The sequence below is a fragment of the Euprymna scolopes genome, chromosome 22 (genome assembly GCF_053919585.1).
Source record: "Euprymna scolopes isolate OS-2025 chromosome 22, ASM5391958v1, whole genome shotgun sequence".
In the NCBI taxonomy this organism is placed as follows: domain Eukaryota; kingdom Metazoa; phylum Mollusca; class Cephalopoda; order Sepiida; family Sepiolidae; genus Euprymna; species Euprymna scolopes.
The window spans coordinates 112141172-112168832 of NC_136503.1; the positions used below are offsets into that span (position 1 = coordinate 112141172).

The following is a 27661-nucleotide window of genomic DNA, read 5'->3' on the forward strand; positions in this document are numbered from 1 at the left end:
TTATTCAGCTCGAAAAACATGCAATGTTTACCGATGTATTGGAAAATTCAAAATGGCGGCCGATTCTCTCGTTAACACGGTAAGTTCAGGAAAAGGTGTTATAAATAAAAAACTAGACAAAATACTATTAAAACCCACCGAATATATGTAAAGTTATGTCACGGTAACATATATTGAGCGAATTTCTAACAGTATTTTGTCTAGTTTATTATTTATTACACCTTTTTCCAAACTTACTGTGTTAAAGAGAGCATCGGCCGCCATTTTAAATTTTCCAATACATCGCTAAACACAGTATGGTTTTCGAGCTGAATAAACATGTTAAATTGAATAAAAACACGAAAATTATATCCAGTTTGGTAGAAAAGTAACTTATCTTGCCTTTGATAACATTTATTTGTTATATATTTGTTTTTTGACAACTTTTTCGAATCTATGTGTACAGTAATACAAACCCAAAAGTTTCAAACACCTTAAAACACAAAAATATTACTAAAAAAATTATGGGTTTGTTTTACTTTAGCCTCCCCGTTGTTCTGCGAGGCTGATCATGGCGGTGTATGTGAAAAAATCGTTCCCGGCAATGTTTTAAATCAAACGTCAACGGTAGTTTTATTTTTAATAAAATAACGAGATTTTTTTTTTTTTTTTTCACTTATATTACGAACTTTATTTGAAGTTTTTAACAATTTTTTACATACTTAAAAAATAGACTTTATAGATCTTTTATAATATAACATTTTTAAAAATTTATTTAATCCAAATATATGCTTAAAAATCGCCCCGGATTTTTTGGAAAAGATTTTTCCAATGAGCTTTTTTTGGAAATGAAATTATCTTAATCGGCTTTTTTGGAATTGAGATCTTAAAATAATATATGTATAAAAGAGGGGTCCCCCCCTCCCCATTTGTCACTCATGCTTTGGATACGTAACTTACAATTATACGGTTTCACTTTTCTTGATTCCACTGAGGAGTTTCTTTGTGCGTTTTACTTCTGTGTCAGTTTCTGTGGCGGTTAGTTCCTTTAGCTCGTGTATTAATCTTTGCATACAAGGGTTATTATTATAATTTAAATATGAATTTACTTGTCCGAACGTCCAGTGTCACAAAAAAAAAAAAAAATACATCATCGCAAACATTAATTAATGAGAAACGAATTACCTCCTTTATAGTCGCTCTTTATCAGTTAAAAATCATTAAAACCATTTCCTCTACAAAAAAAAAAAAAAAAAAAAAAAAAAAACATGTCTATCTGTTTACGGTTTCAAATTGGCTATTTTATTTCATAATTTAAAAAAAAAAGTCATGTGAGGGAGGAGCCTAAATTTTTTTTATTTTTATCATAATTTCTTTTAAGCCTTAAAAATGTCAGAGTGAATTGACATCTATTCCTTAGAATTTATATAAAAAATTATTTAGGAAAAAAAAAAAAACTTGTTGAATTTTCATTGAAAAAAATTTTTTTTTTAAATTCTTTTTTGCTTTAAAAGGTTAACGAATTTGCTAAAAAGTTGTTTTAAATTCGTTATTTGTTTTATTTTATTTTTTATTCATTTTGTTTTCAAATTTTTCAACTACCGTGAAATTTCTGCTTATTATTATTATTATTATTATTATTATTATTATTATTATTAACAACAACAAAAAGCATAATATGAGCTCGTCAACTAAAAAGAAAAAAAAAGTAGGGAACAATTGTCAGGAAACTAAAATCTAAAAGCGTTCTCAACCATTCAAATTCATTTCATTGTTAGTTTTATGTTACAAAAATAATATCACAATAAAGCAATGGAAAGAGCAGTTTTACACAAGCAATAAAAAATGTTTTCCTATTCAAAAGAAAGAAAAAAATTATAGTCAAGTGTGAATTTTTTTTTTTTTTTTTTCTGTCCGGATTGTTTCTGATTCGAGACGCCATCATAGAGATGCAATGTTCGGTTTACACTAATTTTAACAAAAATGCTGACTGCCATTATTTCAAAGCACTCGACGAACCGGCGAAATGCAAAAGGTCCGAACGAAAATAAATAAATAAATAAAACAGAACAGGTGCGCGCGGAACCGTTAAAGCTGTTTCGCCAGTTAATATTTCGGACAGCATTTTTTTTTTTTTACGTGCGTATAAATCATAAAAAAAATAAGATATACATTTTACAATAATGTATCAGAATTATATAAACAAAATGCAACCATGTTGAAAAATCGCCTCTGATCGTCTATCAAACAATGAACGTTTATTATTATTTTTTTACACGTATTGATCAACTGTTTTAATAAGATACCTAGCGATATTTTTTTTTTTTTAGAATTCTAATCAGAAATTATCTGTAGTTCTAGACTTTTCTAATAGTACTTATACTAGTGGTTAAAAAAAAATCGAATATGAAGATATAGCCATTTTAATATGAGACAAAATTCTTTGTAGCTTAACTGCCATATATTTTCAAAATACTAGCTCTACTCACGTATTGAGCACTATTGAACTAAATACTGCAAAATCTATCTCCTTATAACATGAAATAATTATATACACTTTCAAAGTTTAACTAGGAATAATACCATCACAGGAAAAAAAAAAAAAGAACCTAATACGGGAAGAGTTAGTATTTTCACTAGATGTCTTTTCACCGGTGATGCCCGAGTGTTGACATATTTACGATGTAAAATTCAAGAAAATCATTAATATAAATCATAGTTACCTTATTTTATTTCAATAAATGAATAAAATAATTCTATGTATATTTAACCTTACGCATAAGCGAGATACAGACAGACGAAATATTGTTTGATAATTTTGCGTGATGCTGGATAAAAAAAAAAAAACGTAAATATTTTGGAACATTAATGGTGGATACCCGTGTTGCATGATGCAAGGGAAGCAGTTTCGTCGATTTGACAACAGTCGGCATTTTCTCGTCCACAACAAGAACAAAAGGGGGGGGGGTCACACACTTGGTGGAGAGAGAGGTGTAGTAGTAGTAATAATAATAATAATAATAATAATAATAAGTAGGAGAAAATGAGAAATTTCTTTCATCTTTAAATAGCCACCGGAACAAAAGACCACAAAACGGAGCAGTTGACCGTAGAATCTAACAAGTGAATTATCCAATTAAAAAACAAAAATAATTTTTCTATCAATCTACCAGACAAAGTCAGATGTGCCCGTGCGTCTTTCTCACCTATTATGTGACAAAAAACAAAAACAAAACAAAAACACAGGGACAAAATTGTTTATTATTTACTAATAATCGAATATTCACTAAAACCAAAGAGAAAAAACTAAAACATACAAAACTCAGTAAAAAAAAAAAAAAAAAAAAAAATCATTTTAAAATATTAATATTTTTTATTATTTTTCTCTGAAGTCTTCCGTCTGGGCAACGCCAGAGAAATAAGTTGTTTTAGAAATAAAATAGACACCTTGTAAAAAAATAAAATAAATAATAAACATTTATTATCACTATAGTGTTGAGAAAGGTTAGCCCATATATCCTTCCTCCATCCATGAAATAAACAGTCGGGTAGACTAGACTTTCAAGCCTTGCTTGTGCAACTCATCAAGGAGAAAAAACTGGAAACATATATTCTCTCTCTCTCTCTCTCTCTCTCTCTCTCTCTGTTTGTTTATCTGGGCATTGTTTCTAATCGGCTCGTATTTTTTAACCACTGGACTCTAGCAAGTCTGGTTCGGAAATGCGACTAAGTATTGCGCAACTATTATTTCACTATACCCTCACACTCACAAGCATACTAGCATAAGGTATCCATTGTTTCTAGAGCGTGAAAGGGAGACATTTTTGTTGTGTTTAACGAAAGGTATTTCCCCAGCTATATTTCTAGTCGTTCATGTTCTCAAATTCTTATCTTTTGTTTCAAATAATAATAGATTTATCATTAAAACAAGAAATATTTTTCTTCTTTATTATCTCAATTGTAAAGAGGATTATTTACAGTAGGACTTCATTGACTGGGCGAGAAATTAAAATTTAGTCCTTTTTTTTTTTAATTTTGAATTCGTTTTTTTTTTTTTAGCTTTTAGTAATTTCATTTTTGAGTGAAATAAATATTCGATAACTAAATAAAAATAATTCAATGTATTATTTACATATATTTACAGAGAAACGCACGCATGAGATTGTGTTCGAGTTAAATTAATGTTTGATATTATTCATTTGTAATTTTATTATCCTATATATATATATATATATATATATATATATATATATATATATATATATATATATATATATGAATAAAAGAAAGCAAACAAATAACTGGAATTAAAGAAAATTCAGAAAGAAAAAAAAAATGCAATTTTCTTAGACAAAGACGAAAAAAAAATTGAATATTTTTACCTCTGGCTGGTTTTTAATTTTTATATTTTACTTTAATTTCGATTTTAAATTTTAATTTCTATTGATTAGTTTTAAAACTTGTGGATAAATTCAACAGTTCGGTTCAAAAATGCATTCAATCAAGAGGACAAATGAATGTTAATTATTTGGCCATTTTTTAGATTTCGGATTAAAAAAAAAAAATTTTAGTTTAAAAAGTAAGAATTAATTATTTGGATCACTCAGACAACTACTATTTTCATCGTGCAACGTTTCGATAAGCGTAAAACTTGAACCTTCTTCTGGTGAATTTTTTCGACCATTATGCAGAACAACATAGACGAAACAAAAGATTCCAAAATTTTAACTATTAGGTTCTCAATTTCGAAAAGATGCGTCTGACGAAGACATTACATCGGCTGAAACGTTGAGAATATAATGAATAAATTGATATTAGTCGTCCGATTTTGGGAGCGGCGGCGGCGCTCACCCTAGGCGGATTTAACCGGCTTTCTCCAAAGAAGAGACTTTTGTGGAAATAGGAAATTCACAAGCTCCCCTGTCCCATGTATATCCTAGTCAGGGGAGCTGACGACGTTAGATTTTTGCAGGTATCAATCTCCTGCTCCATACAACGTTGCTCAAAATCGGTGAATGAGAACTGATGTGTCAACGTGATTTTGCGGTGTGCTAGTCAGAATCATACACATTGAATCTTTATTATTTTTTATCTTTAAACATTAATCCTAACAAGAAAATTTTCTCATCGCCATTCCTTTATTTTTTTTTCTTAACCTTTAAAACTTTTGTTATTCCAATTTGAAAAGCTAAACAGGGGGGGGGGGCGGGGTTAAAAATCACTTTTAAATGGTCACAAAGTGTAAACACCGGTCATTTCTTTAAAAAAAGGGAGGGGCCGTCAATCAAGTAACACCTATGGATATATTTACTTATAAGTGAAAATATAAGCGTGCAACAAAAATAGCGGAAAATATTAGAGTAGAATTTTAGTAAAAAAAATATAAAATGTGACTATCGGAATACCCTGACCAAATCACCGCTAAAAAAATCATCCGCGTCCATCAAACTTAAACACCGAACCGGAACTCGAAAACAAAATGAAACGAAACTTATTTTTATTATTATCAGAAAATATGTACTTTCCTTTATTGACAATACTAGTAGAACATATTTTCGACTGATTTTCTTTTCATTTTAACTCAGACTCGACCCTACTTTTGTTAATTTGAATTTTATGAAAAATACAGAAAAAAATCCATGAGATAAGGCAAAATACATTTTTAAAAAAAATGCAATGTAAATCTATTCAGATAAAATCTTAACAGAAGTATGTGAGTGCATGTCTTGGCTAAAAGTCAGAAACTACACAAGATACAATTACAAAAAATGTATGAAATTCAGTGTGAACTCGGCCTGATAATAGAAATATGATAAATATGCAAAATAAAATAATATTGATTCTCTTGTGACCACTATGGACCAAAATTTACAAACTGAGCACTCCTTTTCTAATCTCTAAATATTGAAATTTTTTTTTTTTTCTTGGATTGTCTGGTAGAGAAAAAAAGTGAAAAAATCTGAAAAGAAAATAAATGAAATACATCTTTTCTGGTAATAAGAATAAATTTCGTTTTCGAGTTCCAGTTCGGTGTTTAAGTTTGATGGATGCAGTTTTTTTTTTTGTTGTTTTTTTTCTGTGATTTGGCCAGGGTATTCCGTATTCCGATAGTCACATTTACCCCACAAACCCCAAAGTACATCCGCGTCAAGCCAGCGTGGCATAGAAAATTATCTCCCTAAAAATACGTCACGCGGTCCTAATTTTATTTTTTATTAAAATTCCATATTTCGCATGCATCTCCGTGTAAATAAGCACTAAAATTTGTTCATAACAACTGCGATAAAATGGCTGACTTGTTAATGTTCACCGAATGGCGACCGTTCGAAATTCTGAACTGATTTTTGAAGCCTTTAAATTGTTCATTCTAGTTTTCATAACAATCGTTTAAAAAACAAAAATTCAACCATTATAGTTTATTTGTGCGCGTAAACCAAGTAAGAAAATTATCGAGCGCGCCCCTATCATATCAAAGAACGAAACTGTTGAATGTTTCACAAGTATCTTCCGTTGGCCGAAAAGTTGTAGACCTTTTTCTTTTCTTAGATTAAATGACACACACACACACACATATATATATATATATATATATATATATATATATATATATATATATATATATATATATATGTGTGTGTGTGTGTGTGTGTGTGTGCATTTTAAATTAAATCAAAATTTCAAATTAAAAGCCGAATTTTATCTGCGTATGAACAAATGTCGTGTGTGTGTGTTTTTCGCGCATTCGCATACATTCATTTTTTTTATTTTATTAATAAAATATTTATCAATTGTAATCATAAAATAAGGGAAATCTACATCTATTTTTTATATTATATAAAAAAAAGTACTTGAGTAGTTTACGGGCTATGATGAAATAACAAGGTTATTTAGAAATATATTCTTATATGAAGAGTGAAGGCTTTGTTAACTATTCTATACTTTCACATAATTAAACAAACAACAACAAAAAATTGAATTCAACGCGGAAAAAAACAACAACAAAAAACACGATCTACAAGCTGCAAATCTAAATTTCAACGCGCTTTTTGTTTTGGTTGCGTTGTTGAGCGGAGAGCGAGCGCGATTTACAAATTATTTGATAAATGTAAAAAAAAAACTATCAGACAAAACCTGCTGTCTGTGTTTCTCGTCTATATGTAATTTTGATAAATTCATTATTGTTTATTTAAAAATATAAAAAAAGGGAAAACCTAAACGATTTTTTAAAATAATTTTTTTCTTTTCTTTAAATCGTAATTATATTTTAAATGCTTTTTTTTTTCTTTCTCTCTCTCTCTCAAAAATCTCGGCCCAGGCAGAGCAGAGCACCAGCACCAGCACCGGATAAATCACTGCAAGTTGAAAATAGAATAAAATACCTAAATAGGATTTAATTCTTGCGAGACATTTTAAATTATTTACTGTGTAGGTATAAAAGTTATTAGTATTTAATAATTATATATATATATATATAATTTTAAATTTACTTCTTTCGACTGATTTTCGGGCGATATATATATATATATATCGCCCGAAAATCAGTCGAAAGAAGTAAATTTAAAATTAAATAAGAAAACAATTGTTGCTTAGAAAGAATTGATACACTCTTGGCCATATTTACTGCCCATTATTTGCCCATGTTTATAGGTAGGGGACTTTTGTGTGTGTGTGTGTGTGTATATATATATATATATATATATATATAACATACAAGGATCTTTTGAAATCAAAAACCAAAATTAAGAGAGTATTCTTACCAAAAATATGAGGTAATTCCGAAACAAAATCGTCCGTTGGTCTCGCGCAACTAAATAAAGAGTACCGATTCCGATCGGATCCAGGCATGTTCCAAAAGAGTCTCAAACGCGGATAAAAATGGATGAGTATGTGAGGAACCGGATGATAGTATTATACATATGTGTATATGCAATACATATATATATAAGTTATGTAAAAAAATATATTTTAGTTATTTTTATTCATTCATTTATTTTATTATTATTTTTTTCTTAGAAAAATAGAGGCGAAAAGCGTCGATGGCGAAGAATGAAGATGTTTACAAATGGATGGAATCAAAAAATCCTAGAAAGTAGTTGAAGGATAATCAAAAAAAATAAGGGAGGCAAAAAAAAAAAAAATATAGAAAAAAAATGCGAGACCCTATTTTATCTATGTTCGGGGTTTTTTCTTTTTTTTCTTGAGTTTTGTTTTGTTTTCAAAGACGACCCGAAAAACATCGCCTCCGACTTGTACCATGTGCTTCTCGTCCTTGCGCGTGCGTGTGTGTGTGTAGTTTTGTTGTGTCTGCTGTGCTGATATGTAAACACACGTACAGTACGGCTTGAACAAGAGAGATAGATACGCACACGTGCACGCGCGCCGACACACACGTGTGTACACAAAACAGCGACACAGACAGAATTACAGGCGAACGATTTTTCGCTCTACCCCCCCTCTCTATTCTTAGTGGCACTCCTCCTCCTTTCTCTAATTCTCTTTGAAAACTGTTACTACCCCCTCCCACCGCGTTTCATTCTTGCGTGCATGAGAGAGAGAGAGAGAGAGAGAGAGAGAGAGAGAGAGAGAGAGAGAGAGAGAGAGAGAGATCTAAAAGAAGTGCTACTATGACTTGCATGTACATACACACATATCCGACAGGTTCTCTAGTCGTTTATAATAGCTGTAGTAGTAATAATACGCTCAATCATAATCAGAGAGAAATCTCAGCAGCCCAATAAGTGAAACGTCGAAACGATACTAACCTCAATATAGTGCTCAATAATATAAATTAATAAATAAGAACGCAATATTTATTACAGATCAAAACAGCATTAGTACCGTCGGTTTCGACAAAGGCGAATAGTGACGAGGGCCCACAAAGAATGATCACGTACTGTTGTATCTGTTGAATTCAAAGCAGACGGTATTAGTGTTTCTTTTTTTTTTTTGTTTATATGATTACAAATAAATATAAATATCTCAAAATTGGAATCTATGAATATAAAAAAAGCTCAATATACTAGATAGAGCAATTAAAGATAAAGAAAAAAAAATGAAAATAAAATTGATTAAATTACAATATTTATTGATCCATCAAAATTTTAAACAGGAAATATATAAAATCCTTAATTCAAGGATTTACAAATGTGTCTTTACTCAAAATTCATTCTGGATTTCTGCAACATAGCTGCTAGGCGTAAGGTATGTGTGGGTAAAATTTAATTTTGTAAAAAGATGGAAACCCTTCGTGAAAATTAAAATATCTCAGATTTTTTGTGAAATTTTAATAAATAATAAAGATCAATAAATGTTTCTATAATTTCATTTTTTTTTTTTTTGGGGGGGGGGTTCAGGATTTTTTTAGGAGGCATATTTGCATAATCTCCGATTTGAAAATTAAAATATTTCAGATTTGCATTAAATTTGATCAATAGTTAGACTCTGAATTTCTTTCTTCTTTAGAACCTGTAAACTTTAAATTTTATACATTTAGAATCAAAACTTTTTTTTCTCCAAATTCGAATAAGAATTCTAAGTCATCATTGTGTATTAATTTTAATGTTCGTAAAAGAACATAAAATTGGTGCAATTTCAGGGAAATTAATTTTATTAATTCTGGTTTGCATATTCGTTTATTCTTTTAATATAAACGAACGTTCCATCATGGACATCAAATGCAGGACAACGTCATCAACAAATAAGTTCTGAAGAGAGCATATGCCACCAGTATTGAGGTCAGGCTTTTGACCATCCAGCGAAGCTGGATGGGGTACCCGTTTCAAATGGAAGACACAAGACTGCCCAAAGTCGTGTTCTTTGGCGAATTGTGCCAGGGCAAACAGAACAGAAGCACTCCGCATAAGCGCCAGAAGGATCAGCTTGAGCAACAACTGCATGTAGTTGACATCCCAGAGAAAAACTCGGAAGACAAAGCCAACGATAGAGACAGTTGGAGGGCTTTGTCAAAACGAGGCACAGTGGCTTTCAATATCAACAGAAGAAAGGCCAGAGAGGACAAGCGTAGCAGGAAAACGTCATCTGCTCAGGGCCCTTTTTTCTCAGGACTTCCCATGCTCTGGGTATCGCAGAGTGTGCATGTTAAAGATCGGTCTGCAGTCACCAAAGGGCATGGCAATCTATCCATTGATTCTCGAATCCATAAAAAAAAAAAAAAAAAAAAAAACAACCAAAGGAGAATATATAAAGGGCAGTTGTATATTTCTATGTCTAACTAAAAGTCAAGAACTACAAAACAAAGTTGATAAATTCTTGATCGGTATTGCCAGCGATGAAAAATATCTTTTGGGGTCAACTGGACCAGGTTTTATCTGGGAGACAGTTTTTCAGCCATTTTCTATATTAATTTGGAAAAAAAAAAAAAAAAATGCCGACTCATTCTTCAAGGAATCTATATAAAAAATAGATACCTGTGTGCGCATATCCAGAGTGAGGAATGGGCCAAGCGGACAAGAAAGAAAAAGGTTTTAAAGAGAGGGTATTAAATCGATAGTTTTCCTCTGAACATGAATTAAGTATTAGGGTAGACTAAACTCTCAAGGCTTGGTTGTGCATCTAATTTGGATAAACTGATATCTAAAACACACGAAACCTTAGGTATAGATTAAATGTCACACAAATTCGAGGGAAATGTTACCCCCCCCCACACACACACGTGCCTCTCAATTAAGCAGCATTAGTCAATCCTACCTAGAATATAGATAAACACTAGTAGTTAATCTAATTTACCGACGCACCTTAATTCCTAATGACAAGCCAATCATCATATTTGGTGTGACATCTATTTTATTTGCTAGCATGCTTTAAGAAACTGACTTACAAAGTAACCTATCTCTGGCCAGGTGTTTATTTAATACATGTTTTTTTTTTTTTTTTTTTTTTTGCCTCCCCTTGTGAACTAAACCTGCTACTTCAACTGTTCTATATCTACTAACCCAAGAACTCTCATCTATCTTTTTTAATGTGGCCATACAATCTAAGTCTACTTTAATTGTCTGATTAATGGTGTGGATAAAGGGATATTTGGGTTCATGCCTATTTATAAACAAATAAATCAAACGATAATAAGTTTTAAAATTATGTAAAACCATTTTTTTTTTCTTCATTTCTTTTGTTCATATTTATTTGCCTCCCCACAAGAGCAGAAGAGTACAGTCGATTTTTTTTAATGTGGAGAAAATCCAGCTTGCCAAAAATGGTCACTCTGAAAATAAGGATAAAAATAACAATTACCTTCCTTTGTTGTAGTGTGGTGGTTGTAGTAGTGCACATAGTTGTGACAGTGTTAATCCAAGAACGATAACTCTCACACAGTAATCTCGGTGTTTCTCGAGTCTAATAAAAACATTGTTGATAATCTCTAAATCAGGATTTCCCAATTAGGGTTCCGTTGAAACCTGGGATTCCTTAAGATCTTGCAAAGGGTTTCCTTCAAGAGATACTGATAAATAAGAGATTATTATTCCTTTACACGCATGTGCAAATGCATTTTTCAGTTTTTTTTTTTTTTTTCATTCTCAAACTTAATTTTCTTATACATGTATGGAATTGCGAATAAACTGAGAAAAGAATTCAGTTATGTGTTTCAAGCAAAAGTTGTCAGAAAAATAAAATTTGTTTTCTCAATTCCTGATAAATATTTAAAATAGATTTTTAAATGTGATGCATCCAGGATATATAACTCTTTGTTTTATTTTAGTCAAAGTTCTCAGAAACCAAGTGTGGTCTTTCCTGGCGACCACACTTGATCTCTATATGAGATACATAGATGTTCGTATATTCCGTTACCTCTCAAACACTACGTAAGTAAAGATGTTGAGAATAAAATTTTCCTCTCCGCAATTAAATATGTTATAGTATACTTTTCTTGTGGTTTCTTAGCCTTACTGTACTCCAGGAAAATAATTCATCTAGTCTAGACGAGTGGAATATCCAGCTTCGTGTTGTCACTTGCAGTAACATCGCTTGAAGGCGGCATACCATTCCTTATAAAAGCCAGTTTGAGTTAATTATAACGAGATCTTATTTGGGCTGCGAATACTATGTGATTTTGGATATTTAGTCAGGGTTTACTTCTAAAGAAAAAAGGATCCTCATGCCAGGTTTTCTTGGTAAAGCCCACGCGAGGATAGTGTCTAGTAGGCATTCAAGCTTTTGTTGTTCATGTGTCAACGAAATGGTCTGACAAGTACAGGATGGAAGGATAAAATTGTTGTCCTAGAGAAGACGACAGGATTCCATTTCCGTTTGATGAAAACTGGTTTTCTTTTTTTGTTGCAGACCATTTACAAGTTGACCAGTTGTGTACAAATCTGAAGAGCAATAGGAGGCTTCTATCGTGTCTGACACAATGTTCAACAAGCGAGATTGGAGATGTGCTGCTGTACAACTAATGCTCTCTATCGATCCAAGTTATGACAACAGGACCATTGCCATCACCCTCAAAATGCACCGATAAATTACCACAAATAACAGGGACGTGCACAGGTTGCTGAAAACAAAGTTTCTGGCCACAGTTATCTTTAGTGCGGTTTCAAACATCTTCAAAGTCGGCTTGAAAGTCAACACCAAAGTGTACCTGGATGTGCTGAAGAGTGTGGGGATCACCTGGTGCAATCAGGTGGTTGCCGGCAAAACCCTGGGTGTGGCAGCAGGACTCGGTACCGGCCCACAGGTCCAAAGAGTCCCAAGTTTGGCTTCAGAAGGAGTGCTACGATTTTGTATCCTTCTCTCACTGCCTCCCACCTCGCTCTATCTGAACACGCTGGGCTACTTAGTTTGGTCATACGTCGAAAGCATCACCAACATGACCTCCCACAACACCAAAGCCAGCCTGATCGCCACCATCCGCCAACTGTTTGCTGAATCCTCTGCATCCCCCGGCAAAAGTGGAAAAAGTACGCTTCCAGTTCTGGACAAATATTGAGGCTAAAGGCTGATACATTGAATAGATGTCAGCTCAACTACATAATCAAGTTACCTGAATTGATTTTTTAATAAAAATTTTAAAATAAAGCCGTAGCGTTGTTTTCTTTAGGGTGACACTTTTATCGTTCCACCCTGTATTTGAATCCTCTGCATCCACAAAAAAACTGAACTAGGGGAGGCTCAGCATCCACTTGCATGTAAGATATTACTACAGACATTTGTACTGTTGTAAACCACAAGTAATAAGTGAGAATGAATGACACATTAAGATGGGGAGAAACTCCAAGAACTTCTCCCATGAAGTCTGTACATGCAAGATCGAATTCACATCTCCACTAACACAGGTAAAGATAGCAAAATTAATTCACTACTTCCAATTTATGCAGACCGTTCACAGAGAAGTCAGTACAGTGTATGTCTTTAATCAGATAAGCAGTACCAGCACACCTATCGCAGAGATATTTTTCAATTTTCACTGATAAATGATGAAAAAATGGAAATGGCACTAACCATATGTGGGTTTCACCAGATTCTTCCATGGGAGTATGGAATTTACAAACGGTTCCTCAAGCGCATGTATATCCCCATTAGGTGAGATGATGATGCTAGGTTTTTTGCAACTCTTGCAGGGAGGTGTTGATGTCCTCCAACATACAGCACCTAGAATTCCCAAATTGTTCACCCATCTGGTACTAACTAGACTCAACATTGCTTAACTTCGGTGATCTGGTCAGTTGTGTACAAATTCCAAGAGCGATAGGATCATTCTGTTATGTCTGAAAGTGACACGATGTTCAACGAGCGAGACTGGAGATGCACAGCTACAACTCCTGCTCGCTACCGATCCAAATTATAACAAAAGGACCATTACCAGCACCCTCAAAATGCATCGCTGGATTGCCACGAATAACAAGGATGTGCCTAAAGTGATGAAAACAAAGTTTCCAACCACAGTTATGGTCTTTGATGTGGTTTCCAGTGAGGGCCACATCATGCCACCTCACATCTTTGAAATTTGAAAGTCAACACCAAAGTGTACCTGGATGTGCTGAAGAGTGTGGTGATCCCCTGGTGCAACCCCGTGGCTGCTGGCAGACCCTGGGTGTCGTGGCAGGACTCGGTGCTGACCCACAAGTCCAAAGAGACCCAGGCTTGGCTTCAGAAAGAGTGCTATGGCTTTGTACCCTTCTTTCTCTCACTGGCCCCCTTCGGCTGACCTAAAGCTGCTGAACTACTTTGTTTAGTCATATATCAAGAACATCACCAATATGACCTCCACAACACCAAAGCCAGCCTGACTGCTGCCATCCACCAAGTATTCGCCAAGCTCCAGCTGACACTTGTGGAAAAGTCATGCTTCCAGTTTCGGACCCGAATCGAGGTGGTGATTGAGGCTGAAGGCAGCTACACTGCATAGATGTCAGCTCTACTACATAATCAAGTTACCTGAATTGATTTTTTAATAAGTTTTAAATAAAGTTGTTGCATTGTTTTCTTTAGGGCGACAATTTCATCGTTCCACCCTGTATTTGAATCCTCTGCATCCACAAGAAGACTGAACTAGGGGAGGCTCAGCATCCACTTTCATGTAAGATATTACTACAGACATTTGTGCTGTTGTAAACCACAAGTAATAAGTGAGAATAAATGACACATTAAGATGGGGGGAAACTCCAAAAACTTCTCCCATGAAGTCTGTACATGTAAGATCGAATTCACATCTTCAGATAAGCAACACCCAAAGCCAGCCTGATCGCCGTCATCCGCCGAGTATATTCGCTGAGCTCCCGCTGACGCTTGTGGAAAAGGCATGCTCCCAATTTCGGACCCGTATCGAGGTTGTGATTGAGGCTGAAGGCAGCTACTCTGTACAGATGTCAGCTCTACTAGATAATCAAGTTGATCTTTTCAATACAAGTTTTAAAATAAAGCTGTAGTGTTGTTTTCTTTAGGGCGACAAATCTATTGTTCCACCCTATATTTGAATTTTGAAAGGTAAAAAAAGACATGGTTACTGAAAACTAATTATCTACCTAATTTTATTTTCCTTCCTTATTATCTATCTTATATTATTTTTTTTTCTTGTTTAAAAAATATGAAATTTAACCTCCACTAAGTTTTAACCTTGAAAGTCAGACCATTAATAATTATTTATACCCCCCACTCAGACGGGCCCTTGAGGAGAAATAATATAAGCCATCTAGTTTAAGCTAAAATACAAGTTGCTGTCAATGTCTCTAATTTTGGAAAAAGCTTCAAACTTTCCGAATGACCTGATCCTAACCCCTTCGTATCATAAATGCGTTATCTCACCTGTCATAATCAGAGATAAAAACCGAACCCATTAAACAGGGTTGGAAATATCAGTTTTAAGGATGTACCGAAATTTTGGATTTTTTTTTTTTTTTCAACAAAGAAAAGATGGTTTGAAGGGCTTATAATTTTCGTAGAAAATTCGTTGATACTTAATCCAAGTTAATCAGTGTGTTTCCCTAAGACTTCTTTTCCTATAACTAAGACTTCTTTTCCTATAACTAAGACTTCTTTTCCTATAACTAAGACTTCTTTTCCTATAACTAAGACTTCTTTTCCTATAACTAAGACTTCTTTTCCTATAACTAAGACTTCTTTTCCTATAACTAAGACTTCTTTTCCTATAACTAAGACTTCTTTTCCTTTAACTAAGACTTCTTTTCCTTTAACTAAGACTTCTTTTCCTTTAACTAAGACTTCTGAGAAATATGTTAGCTTGTATTTTGTGTGATTAAAATACAGAAATAATCACACAAAATACATGCTAAAATATTTCGGTTTTACCTTATTTATCTCTCTCCAATCACGAAAAGATGTGACACAAGGCCGGAAGATTGGGATTGAAAAGGCAGCAGCAAAAAAGTAAAGCACTCTGGCCTTTAAAAAATACCTGAGCAACCCAGTCAACATTTCGAAATAGAGGCGCCTCAGGGAATTAGCGATATACTAACTCCTTCTCAAACCGAAAGAACGCAAAATCTGGGAAGGTGAACCTCCTAGAACTGCACTGCAATTTTAACTTAACAAGTTAAACAAAAGATACTATAAAAATGGAATTCAACCCTTAAAAAATCCTAGCTAAAAAAATAGGAAGGTTTGTATCCTGCATACATAGCATTTTTTTTTTTAAATCATTATTTGTCTCTTTAGCTTGCTTTAATTCGACAAAATATGATACCACAACAGGCCACTATCTACCAGACTGATCGTCAAGGACGTATCCTAGGTTGTGAGGTCATGAGATCATTACCATCACTTTCTTTCGAAGGGAAGGGAACAGTGTAGTATCTCCAGCCACCCATCATTACCTCCTCCTTTTTATTGTTAGTAAGGCTAACACACTATATCTTCTGTGATCAGAAGACCAACAGCTCAGGAAATACCAGGGAGATATAGAGAGAAAGGAAGAAAAATAAATAAAGGAGAAAGAAAAAGTGAAAATAGGATAAAGAGAGAAAAGGAGAAAGTGTTATAACAGAAAAAAAAAAAATTATATATATATATATATATATATATATATATATATATATATATATAGAGAGAGAGAGAGAGAGAGAGAGAGAGAGGAACGAAAAAAAAAAACGAAAAAAAAAAACGAAAAAAAAAAACGAAAAAAAAAAACGAAAAAAAAAAAAAAGAAAAAAGTGACTAGCAGTTTTATTTAACTGCGACCCCCATCTTCAAACATGCAAATTTATTCTTCTACCATTAAGGTCTTACAACTAAAAATTTATTCTTCTATCATTAAGGTCTTACAACTATGACTGCTACCATGTTTCAAATTAAACCCCAATTTTTGAAAATGGCAAGGATGAGGAGGCTGCATGATTGAAGTTCAGGGAAATGATTCCTTTTCTATTTTTTTTCTTCACTTTTCCTGCCACAGGTGGCTTAAACTAATAATACGCACATGAGCTTCTCGAGAAAAAGGCAATTCCTTAGCAACTGTAATCGGAACCCTTTCTCTCTTTTTCAAAAGCTACAAGTTTGTGCGCGTGTGTGCGCGCGCGGAGGTCTGTACCGGCTCGACCGTGTGTTCCTTAGAAAATGCCAGCTAAGATTTTAGGGGCTGACATTTATCACTGCAAAGAAGAATCGGGAGGAAGGTGACAAAGGTAGTAGAGAATTATAAGGCAATTGCAGTTACTGACATTGTTTAAATATGGGGATATTTAGAGGATGTGGTTCTTGTCCAGAATTTCCCTACATTAAAAATAAAGAAAAATCTGTATAATCTACGTACCTGTAATGAAACGAAAAGATCATACTTCAAACATCACATAAATTGATCAAGCAGTTTTATTTTGACGCAAAATTTTAAACGATTAATGGAAATCCGTAAGCATTAAAACATAAATTTAATATGAATTGTTTAGTTATCTCCCTTTGTTTTTGGAGATTTTTTTCCAAAATGGGAGGAAAGACAGTCACTTCTCAGACAATTTGATTTTCTTTAAAAATAAAACTAATTGATCAATTTAAGTGATTTTTGGAATATGATATTTTCGTTTTCTCACAGGTACGTACATCATGCAGATTTTTCTGAATTTTGTTTTTTTAACATAGGAGAAATTCCGATACAAAACCTATCTGGGGACACTGCCAGATACATAAAGTACATTTGTGTGAAATTTCATAAAAATCATCCCAGTCGTTTAGGAGTCCATAAGAAACTAACACACATTCAAATGCTCTTTTATATAATAGATAACCACTTCTTTGTTCATAATTGTTTATTTCAATCTTTTTATTCTTTTCTTGCCTTCGACTGTTGGTGTAGATGAAAAAATTCTGAAGGAAGCAAAAGTGATAAACAGTATAGAATAAGAGCAATGAAGGAGAGCTTACAATATGCAGAGAGAGAGGGTAAAAATGATAGATTGACTGCAAGAAAGGAGTCACTTTATGAGTTAATTACAAATTACGTCTAATTAGAACAAAATGATGTTCTCTGAATTTTTGAGATGCGGATTTATTATTCATATTATTTGGATCTTTTGGACTACCGTTCTCATATTCAGTGTTATTTGCACAGCGTTTCGGTCGATGTAACCTTTGACCTTTAAGTGTATTTTGTTGAATTCTAGAATCTTTCTGTCGGAATCAGGAAACTGCATGGAATTTTGAAGATAACTTTTTATTCAATTTCCGGGGATAGCATGCTCTCGTTTCGTCAGTTAGGGGGGGGGGGCAGAAATCTCAGGTAATTTACAATTATATTTTGAGTACCGTCCATACTGAAGATTGAACCTGCAACCTCCATTCAATTTAATTGCGAATTACATTACGTCCAAAAAATATTTTTTCTTCAAGTAAATATTTTAATATCCAATTTTTTTTAGTACAACTTTTGTTTGCCAGTAGTAGTAGTAGTAGTAGTAGTAGCTAGAGTAATAATTTTAGAATCTGATGAAGGTAAAAGTTGTTTTTTTTTCTTTTTTTAATTATGAAGAGAGTAGGGTGGCCTAAACACTACATTGTCAACAAACTCTCCACCTCTGAAATGGAGGCGGATAGGCAATCTGAACTAGAATTTTTTTTCCAGCTTATTTTAAGGTGGAAAATCAGCCTAGAATCAGCAATCTCAACAGCAGTCAGTAATTGATTTCTATGAATCTGACTCCCCACCTCTGTTCAAAAGCAACGATTTATTGGCTGTCCAATAAACTATGTTATCTAAATTCAAAAGAAAAGCAGCAACAAATGTGTTATCTATGCAGAGTTTTAATTTATTATCCCTTTTATACAAAATAGCAAACATTGCCAAAACTGAACCGAATTTGGATTAAAAAAAAAAAACTGTTCAAGAAATTGACAATATCTTTCTGAAGAGGGTTTTGATAATAATTGGATGAAGGTTTGATAAAAAAAAATTGTCAGTGGATTGAAGGGAGGAACGATTCACGGACAGATTTGTTGGTGGTTGAAATGGTAATAGAATGAGAACATAAAAAGGAGTGCAGGTTTATTTGAAATTCAAAAGGAGTTGAGCGTGTGTGTTCATAGCAATAACTTTATTCAATGGATTTGATCCCCTCTTACATTAAAGGAATGTAGATTTATATACCGTTTTCTTTTTGTTTTTTAAGAGAGGGAAGAGAGAGAGAGAGAGAGAGAGAGAGTGATACATACCAATCCCAATTTCGTCACAGATTTGATAAACTTGAAAATTATGCAAATCAGTTGAATTTGGTTCAGTGATTATAGCCAAGACAACCCACCCCACCAGGATGCAGAAGCCACATGTTTATTTAAGCATAAACATCTACCTACCGCATGCACATACACATGTATATACATTAGTGATGGGACGATTCCAATACAATTATTGATTCCGTACGAAATTCCTGAATCCGATTATTTATAAATCTCTAAATATTTAACTATAAAATTGTTATTCTTGCCTGATTAGTATAAAAATGTCCATGGATTTTCTCACGTTAAAAACACACTTGTGGGGGTGTCAGAAGTGGAAGATTTTGTTTAAAAAACATTTTTAAAAAAAATGATAAAAGAATCGTTTTTGGCATTAGAAAATAGGCACAAAGTTTTCTGATTTTGGTTAATCGTCCCATCACTAATCTATAATATTAAAGGACAAAAATCTGTTTAAATGTATGTATGTATGTATGTTCGTATGTCTGCCTAGAACTTTCGACAGAAATGACGGATTTTCACAAGATCAGCATCGTTTTGAAGCTTGACCATTCGGACGACAAATATAAAAAAAAAATTGGCTAAAAACATTAATTCCTTCACCCTCAACTGGGCACTTTTCTACAGGGAGGGGTCGCTTTTTTTCACCGATATTTTCGAAAGTCATCTCTTCTTTTCAATTGTGTAGCCTTAATTTAAACCTTCGTCACTTCCTGTTTGGCGATGGACGCAACAGCAAAGATGTCAGGCATTTTTTTTTTTTCACATTCTTTTCTTCCTTTGCGGTATGGGTTTGAGTCTGCCTGCCTACTACCATTTTTTTTTTTTTTTGCTCCACACACACCTCCGGGCAACACCGGGCACCCAGGATAGGATACCTATATAAAGAAAACTGATCAAGAAAATAAAAATTGAATTGTAATATTTATTAATCCATCAAACAAAGAATCAAAAAAGAATTTTTAATCCATGGATTTTCAAATTTTGATTCCTTATTTGAATATTTAATGGATTGAATAATTTATTCAATTTTTATTTTCATTATCAATTTTCTTATTTGTTAATTGCTCTATCTAGTATATTGAGCTTTTCATTATCTCAATAAATTCTAATATAAAGATAGCAGCTATCTTTTTAATTATATATGTGTGAAAATAAGTTTTGTACATACTTTCTGTACTTGAGATCAACGTGAAAACTTAATTGTTAACATCTAACAACAGGGCATAAAAAATATACATTTTTGTTACACTTAAATAACAAAGATTTTATTCATCTTATCAAACATTTTCTTTTTCAAAACAAAAAAACTTTGGTACATTTACTGATCCGTTTCATTTACCAATCAATATTTGCATGTTAATTCTCAATCTCCCCCCCCCCCCCGGAGATTCATTAGAAAACCATATATATATATATATATATATATATATATATATATATGTTTTTTTTTGTTTTTTTTTACGATAATACGGTTAATAGTATCTCAAACCTTAGAGATCTAGGATAACATTTTTCCTTAGAAAATGGCCCATATTTTTTTTTTTTTTAATGTAAACAAATATTTTTTTTTTTTACTTATAAAATAGTAATCTACAAACACATGTTTCACGGCTTTACCGATCGTCAGTGTAGCTTGAATGTTCTACGATTCAAACCTCAGACCATACGTATTATGGTCGAGTGCGTTAACCGTTATGCCACGAAGTTCTAGATGACTTTACGTGTTATTCATATCGCTTATAAACTTACGTCGATTTTTGTTAATTTTTTTTAACGATAACATGGTTAAGTTTATAAGCGATTATAATACGTAAAGTCATCTAAGACTTTTGTGGTGCAACGGTTAACGCACTCGACCATAATAAATAGGTTTGAGGTTTAAATCCTAGAAACAGTCAAGCTACACTGACGATTTTGTAGATTACTGTTTTCTATACATACATATGTTCTCTCCTTCATTGCAGCATAATCACACCTTTGACTTTAAACAAGCAAAAATAGTTAAATTTATTTCAAACCGCGCCAGAGACTCCTTGAATCAACGCTTATCGCAAATTCAAGCACAATTAAACAACGCGCAGGTTTCTATAATGTAGCGCCATTAATAAGTAAACTTTTATTAAAAGAACAATTTCACTGTTAGACACAGGTTAAACCTTCTCACACCATAGAAACACCCCTGTAATAATTAACACATAATCTCAATCAATAAATTGCATAACGAAAACACTCATTTCATTTCTGTTCCACACCTACATTTGAATTTTAACAGACATTCTTTCCAGAAAGAATATTAACTGCGTTCATATCTTTTAAAAACATTAACGACTATACATTAAAAATCTCCCTCTCTTTAACAACGCAAGCCCCCCCCCCTCTTTTTTTGAATTTCCAACGTCTTTTCCCGTTTCTTAAATAGAACAGCGTCACACTTTGCACATGAAACATTTTCAAATATTTGTAGTGATATTTTTGTTTTATTAATCTTATTCATCCAGAGGAAGTCTCGAAATAAAGACGAAACGTTGATGAACACATGTCGGTTTGTTCCTTTTTATTTTTTATTTCTCTATATACATGTGTTTCACGGTTCACACACACACACACGAGACAAACGGTAAAAAACGGGCAAAAGTTATTAACTCTTGATTTAGAATGAGTGTTAAATATGGATAAACCTTTACTCATTTTTGCATTAATACTAATCTCTCTTAATCGTTAACTGAGCATCTAACGGATATCATAATACTATAATAATAAAGACCATATATATATGTGTGTGGTCTTCCAATGAACCTTAAAATTTCTGTCGTTTTCTATCAAAGACTTTCTTTTGGTGTAGCATGCTTACGCTTAAGTTGAAATACAAAGCATTGATGTGCTCACAAGTCTTGACCCGTCGTTTGGTTAGTCATGATTAAGTTTGAAAGGGCATTTTCATCTCCAAATATACAGATTGAATGGACGTCCCTTTAACAACGAACCGTTTCTTGTTTGTTGAAAAAAGGACGCCGCCCAACCAATTCCAAAAGCAAACCTTTATTTAGTGCCCCATATCCCCCGCCTCTTAATTCCAAAGCAAAACCAACATCAATCTCCCGGGTGCTGCAATGGAAGGAGAAAGACATTAACTATTGAAACAGAGGGAATCGCCTTCTACTCCCCTCCCAGGTCCTTTATCACATCCGACCTGACCCCTATCACAGCCCCTTCTGAACTGACACCACCCTAGCATTGATGCCGTTGCATCTTTTCAGTTATATTCAACCACATTCCTTTTTTCTCTGGGTCCACTACAGTTACAGAAATAGTACGGTAAGGGAAATACAGGGGAGCCTTTCCCCTCCCCCAAGGCGCCATTCACACTTGTGCACATTTCGCATCAAGTCGAACGGTTGTCGTAACAAGTGATCAATAAAAGCTCTAAAACTAGACAACATTCCATCAGGATGAGGTTGAGAAAATAATTCTTTGCGCGTATTTTAATTTGATCATTGCATTAATTTCCCAACAAAAGAGCAAAGACAAGAAAATATCAAATGATGCTGAGTCAATAATCGCTTTTGAACTTTTAAGAACAGAAAACTTTCTACTATGACAATTTCGTTCCTTGGACTGCTTGCCTTTGGAATCCCCTCCCTGTTCGTTTTTCATTTTTAGACGAAAACAATTTAATTATACACGATCTATTTCTAACTGCTAAGTAGAAATCATACGTGGACATGAAGACAAATAAAACAGTGAAGTGAGGACACTTTAGAAGAACGATATGCAATAAAATTCTGTTTTAAACTTTGAAAAAAAAATGCCACAGTAACGTATGGAATATTTCAGACTTCTTTTAGACCATCTTGCATGAATTGCACATCAGTTTTTAAGTGGCATAAGAGATTCAAGGAAGGCAGGGAGTTTGTGACAGATTATGAGAGGTGTGGGAAGAGTAAGGAACACCAGAGTCAATTAAATAAAGAATTTCATGGATTAGAACCGTGTGTGTCTATAGAGACAATAACTTCACAATTAAATGTCAATGTGAGAAGTGTACACACAATTATTAGAGAGGAATTGAAGATACAGAAGATTGGCGCAAATTTTTTCCAAGGGTGTCCAGAAAAGATCACAGACTATTTGACCAAGATGGACATGAAAACAGTTTCTCACTCCCCCCCCCCTATAATTCAGACATTGCTCCCTGTGACTTTTGGTTATTCCCTAAGCTCAAGGAAAACCTGAGAGGCTGTCATCATGAGACAATTGACAAGATGAAAGAGGCTGTGACGAGGGTCATTGACATACTCACACAAGAGGACTTCCAGAAGTTGTTGGAATGGTGCAATAAATGCATTGCAGCCGGAGGAGATTACTTCGAAAGGGACGAGAGTTTTATGTGTGTACTACCAATAAAAGTGCCCATATGAAAAAAGTTTGGAAACTTATTGAAGGCACCTCATACTTAGCAATTAGGTTTTAAACATTTCAGAACTCGAGTTTATTCTTAAAAAGGGAAATGATTTATTAACCCCTTTAGTTTTATAACATATCGATTTGAACAACCAATTGAACGCATGAATTGCTATTTTACGCATGCGTTCAAATGACGAGGACTCTCTAGCCACATCAGATGAGGTTTCAACCACGACTATCAGGCCAACAGGAAGTCAGCCATTTTGGCAATCTTTTAGCTGTTGGATTGAGGCAAACGATCTGGGTAGCTCTAAGAGGTCCACTCTCCCAGGCTTTGCCTCCCAGCTTTTGGATGGAGCAAGTTTATTACTTGTCGTCGGAAGCACTCTCGGCAGAGAATGCTGCTAGGGCTACTCAGACATTTTTGTAGCGCCACTGTGCTTCTCTTCCCATCTTCAAACCATGTGTCACATCTCCTTGAAGTGCAAGAGAGGGAAATACTGTGTTCACAATAATTTAGCTGTTTATTTTATGGGTTCTTGTAGTAAAACAATTCAAAAGAATTAATGGCACTGTGAAATATTTGGCGCCAAAGAAGTTAAACATTGTGCGATTCACTGCCAAAGAAGGAAATAATGATAGAAAAATCAATCTATGGCTATTTTGATAGAAAAGGGAACAAGTTCAACGAAAACTTGAATCCAAGAAATGAACAATGGCCGCATTCTTCAGAATCTGAAGACTTGGCACTCTTACAAGGGATAGTAAGACATTACAGCACTGGCTGTATTGGTGCTTAAATCTCAAACGAGTACCTAATATATGAATGGCGTCATAAGCGTGAGAAATGTTGGCAAAAGGACAAATAATATTGAAATTACTTGTAGTCTTGTAATGGGGTTTCTGATTTAGTGAAAGATAAATTTGGGGTTATCTTTATGATTACCGTTTCCAACTCACTTCCGGTTGCCACTCCACATGTTAATGATTTTTTTTTTTCTTAATAACTAGCTTGGCTGCCCGACATTGCCCGGATGTTTGGAGGTGTGTGTTGAGCGAAGAAAAAAAAAGTTGTAGTAGGCAGGCAGGCTCGAACCCATACCACGAAGGAGGAAAAAACTTAAAAAAAAAAAAAAAGGGTGAGAGAATTAATGTTTTTAGCCAATTTTTTTTTTTATATTTGTTGTCTGAAGGATCAAGCTTCAAAACAATACTGATTTCGTGAAAATCCGTCGCCTCTGTCGAAAGTTTTAGGCAGACATACACACATACATTTAAACAGACAGGTGAGACTTATATTATAGACTAGCGGAGGTGTACCCGGCATTGCCCAGGTATTTAGAGGTGTGCGTATTGAGCGGGGGGAGGGGGGTCGAAACAAAAGAATAAGCGAAGTAAGAACCCTGTTTAAATATATAAAAAAAAAAAACAATGTTAAAATTTCTTTAAAAAAAATCGTTGCCCGTGTGTTTGTGTTGGGTGGGGGGGGGGCTTAAAAAAAAAAAAAAACAGTTTTGGTAAGTAGTTAGGATCGAACCCGAAGCCTTGAGGCGAAGGTGGAAAAGAAAGTGTACAAAAAACCTAACACGTTACCTGCTCGGCCAACAAAGAGCAACTGAAACACGTTTGAATTTATTAATTTAAGTATTAAAAACAGAATTGACACGTGCCCGCAATTTGACCTCATTAATGAGGTCAAATAGAAGTAGCAGAGTTAACTTTTGCTGCGGGACAGCTTTTGGGTTTGTTTACCCAACTTTGGCTGGTTGTTTCCCCAAGATGTTGATGAGGGGGAAACCAGTTCCCCATTGTCCAGATTGAATAGCAATTGTCTGATATAAGGAGGTTGGCCCCACATTGATCAAAGCTGATTGCCTCTAGACGTTCCCCAGTGCGATTGCTGGGAACGCTGCCATAGCTTTGAATTAGTTTCGGTTTTATACAAAAAAGCTGAACGAACACAAGACTGGCTGAAATAGCAATAATTTTGTAAAAATCGACATAAATAAATCTAGACAACGCGCATTCGCAAATCATACATATTATGATCTACGGGCTATATAAACAGTTCTAAGCGATAGTAACCCCCCCCCTCCCCGGGACCGTCGGCGAAAAAAGCTTTTTCGAGACATACAAAAAAATGAGCGCGCGCATTTGCCTTTTATATATATATATATATATATATATATATATATATATATAGATAACGTTATTTAGAAAAGCCCTTCTTAATATGGAGAGGGTAGGGACTTCCTTTACCTATTCCATACTTTCACCTAACATTTTAAAGAATCAAGGATATCGTAAAAAATTAACTATAAACAAAGGAGCAACCAGGAGAAATAGTAATTATAAAACTAACCATGTTTGATATGAAGCATTGGAAAATAAAATCTATTTTTATATAAAAGAAACTGTGTATGTGTTTGTTCCCTATAGACTTCGCAACAGCTCGGCAGAGTTTTATGAAACTTCACACAAATGTACTTTATGTATTTGGCAGTGTTCTTAGACAGGTTTGTTTATCAGAATATGCTCAATAAGTATCGATAATAAAAAAAATCCGATAAAAGAAGGAACAGGCGATTTTGACCAAAGTTAACACCTTATACAAATGCATTTGAGAAGTAGAAAGGCCCGTCATATAAAATTAACAGTATGTTCTTCGATATGATAGGGGCGCCTTCAAAACGAATGTTTGTTATAAGAACACATTTGAACCATGATACTTGACTTTTACATTTTAATTCAAGCTATTATATATAAAATTAATTTCATAAAATCAACAGTAGGTACTCAAAGTATAATGTAGACTACAATGTATTGTGGACCAAGTCACTGCTGGGAGGCATGCAAAGCTTCCTCTTGGTGCACTGCGATGGGTCTTCTACTAAAGCAGGCAATCAATTGATCTGATAGAAAAATGGGCGATTTCATCGATTTCAATGAGAATAAAAATATGGGAGTGTGAAACATTCAGTAATCATCATTCAATCCCAGGTAACGTCGGTTCTCTCTGCTAATCTCTATATAAATAAAATGAACTCATTTTTTCCCGTCTGATTTTGACATTAATAGGATTAAAAATCAAGATATTTCATGCAAATATAATATACACAAACGGCAGAACAATATCTGAGGTGTGTTATAGGCTTATTATTTCTCAAATTCCTCGATAATCTTAGATTTCTATACTTTTTCTGCTGAGAAGTCACGGCCAAAATAGGTTAAGATCAATGGAAGTGGTAAAATATTTTCTCTCTAATAAATTCCTCCTCCCCCTGCCACCACTTAACACCGTTTGGGGATCGTTCACAAGGAACAGTTGAGAAGAGAACACCGGTTTGGCTTCGTAGTTCTTTCATGTGAAGTTATTTAAAATCACTAAACTAAGCTGCAATGCTCTGTGGCGTAGTGGTTAGTGTGCTGGACAATTCACATATTTTCACGTTCGCGCCGACCTACCGTAGTCGTTTTTTTTTTTTTTCCTAAACAACTGGAATGGACTTTTCTTGGTGGCCGAACTGTTAACGTTGCAGATGTTTTTTTGTTTTTTTTTTCACACTTTATTTTCCTACTTTTACTCATGACTCCGGGTTTGATCCTTCCTACTTACCTACCATAACATTTTTTAAAACTCCCCCCCCCCCCCGTCCCGGAAACAAACACTCGGGCAACGCCGGGTACCCCCGCTAGTATACAATAAAACTTTACACTATTAGGTTGGTGCGAAAATAATGCCGTTTTTGACCTATATATATCTGATAAAAAACGAGATTATTTAATCCCTTTCCAATGGAACAGATATTTGTAGTCTTAGTTATTGTCATGGAAGGTTCTCAACTGAATTCCAATCTCGTTACCCCCTTAAAACATTCATAGTAAGAACTCGTCTCACTACCACCATTGCAAGAAACTTTGCTTTCTTTCTTTGTGTATCTAACATCAAATGGAACTTCCATAAACAGCGTTTCTTTCCAAAAACTTCTCATCCATAAAATACCCTCTTAACATTTTTTTTTGCCATGAAGATTGATCTTGCTGCTTCAGTTGCTGAAGACTTAGATTCTCAAGTAATTAAAAATAAAATTGGAAATTATTTTCGACTTTCTACCCAGTCATTGCTGACGGAACAAGAACA

The 27661-nt window shown here is 34.0% G+C and overlaps 1 protein-coding gene across 3 annotated transcripts in view; it reads right to left on the reverse strand.

Moving 5' to 3' along the window:
* LOC145243653 (SLIT-ROBO Rho GTPase-activating protein 1-like) overlaps positions 1-27661 on the reverse strand; it is a 559174-nt gene that overhangs the window by 296285 nt on the left and 235228 nt on the right. Inside the window, exon 1 of one of the 3 annotated variants that reach the window (XR_013862922.1) lies at positions 7737-7866. The exons of 1 other annotated variant lie outside the window; for it this stretch is intronic. Coding sequence is in view for 1 of the 2 variants with exons in the window: in XM_080106697.1 (XP_079962823.1) it covers positions 7737-7824 (88 nt within the window). In the remaining variant the exon portion in view is untranslated. Of the gene's footprint in view, positions 1-7736; positions 7882-27661 lie in introns of those variants that run through there. One more of the 3 variants, XM_080106697.1, reaches the window with a different exon arrangement.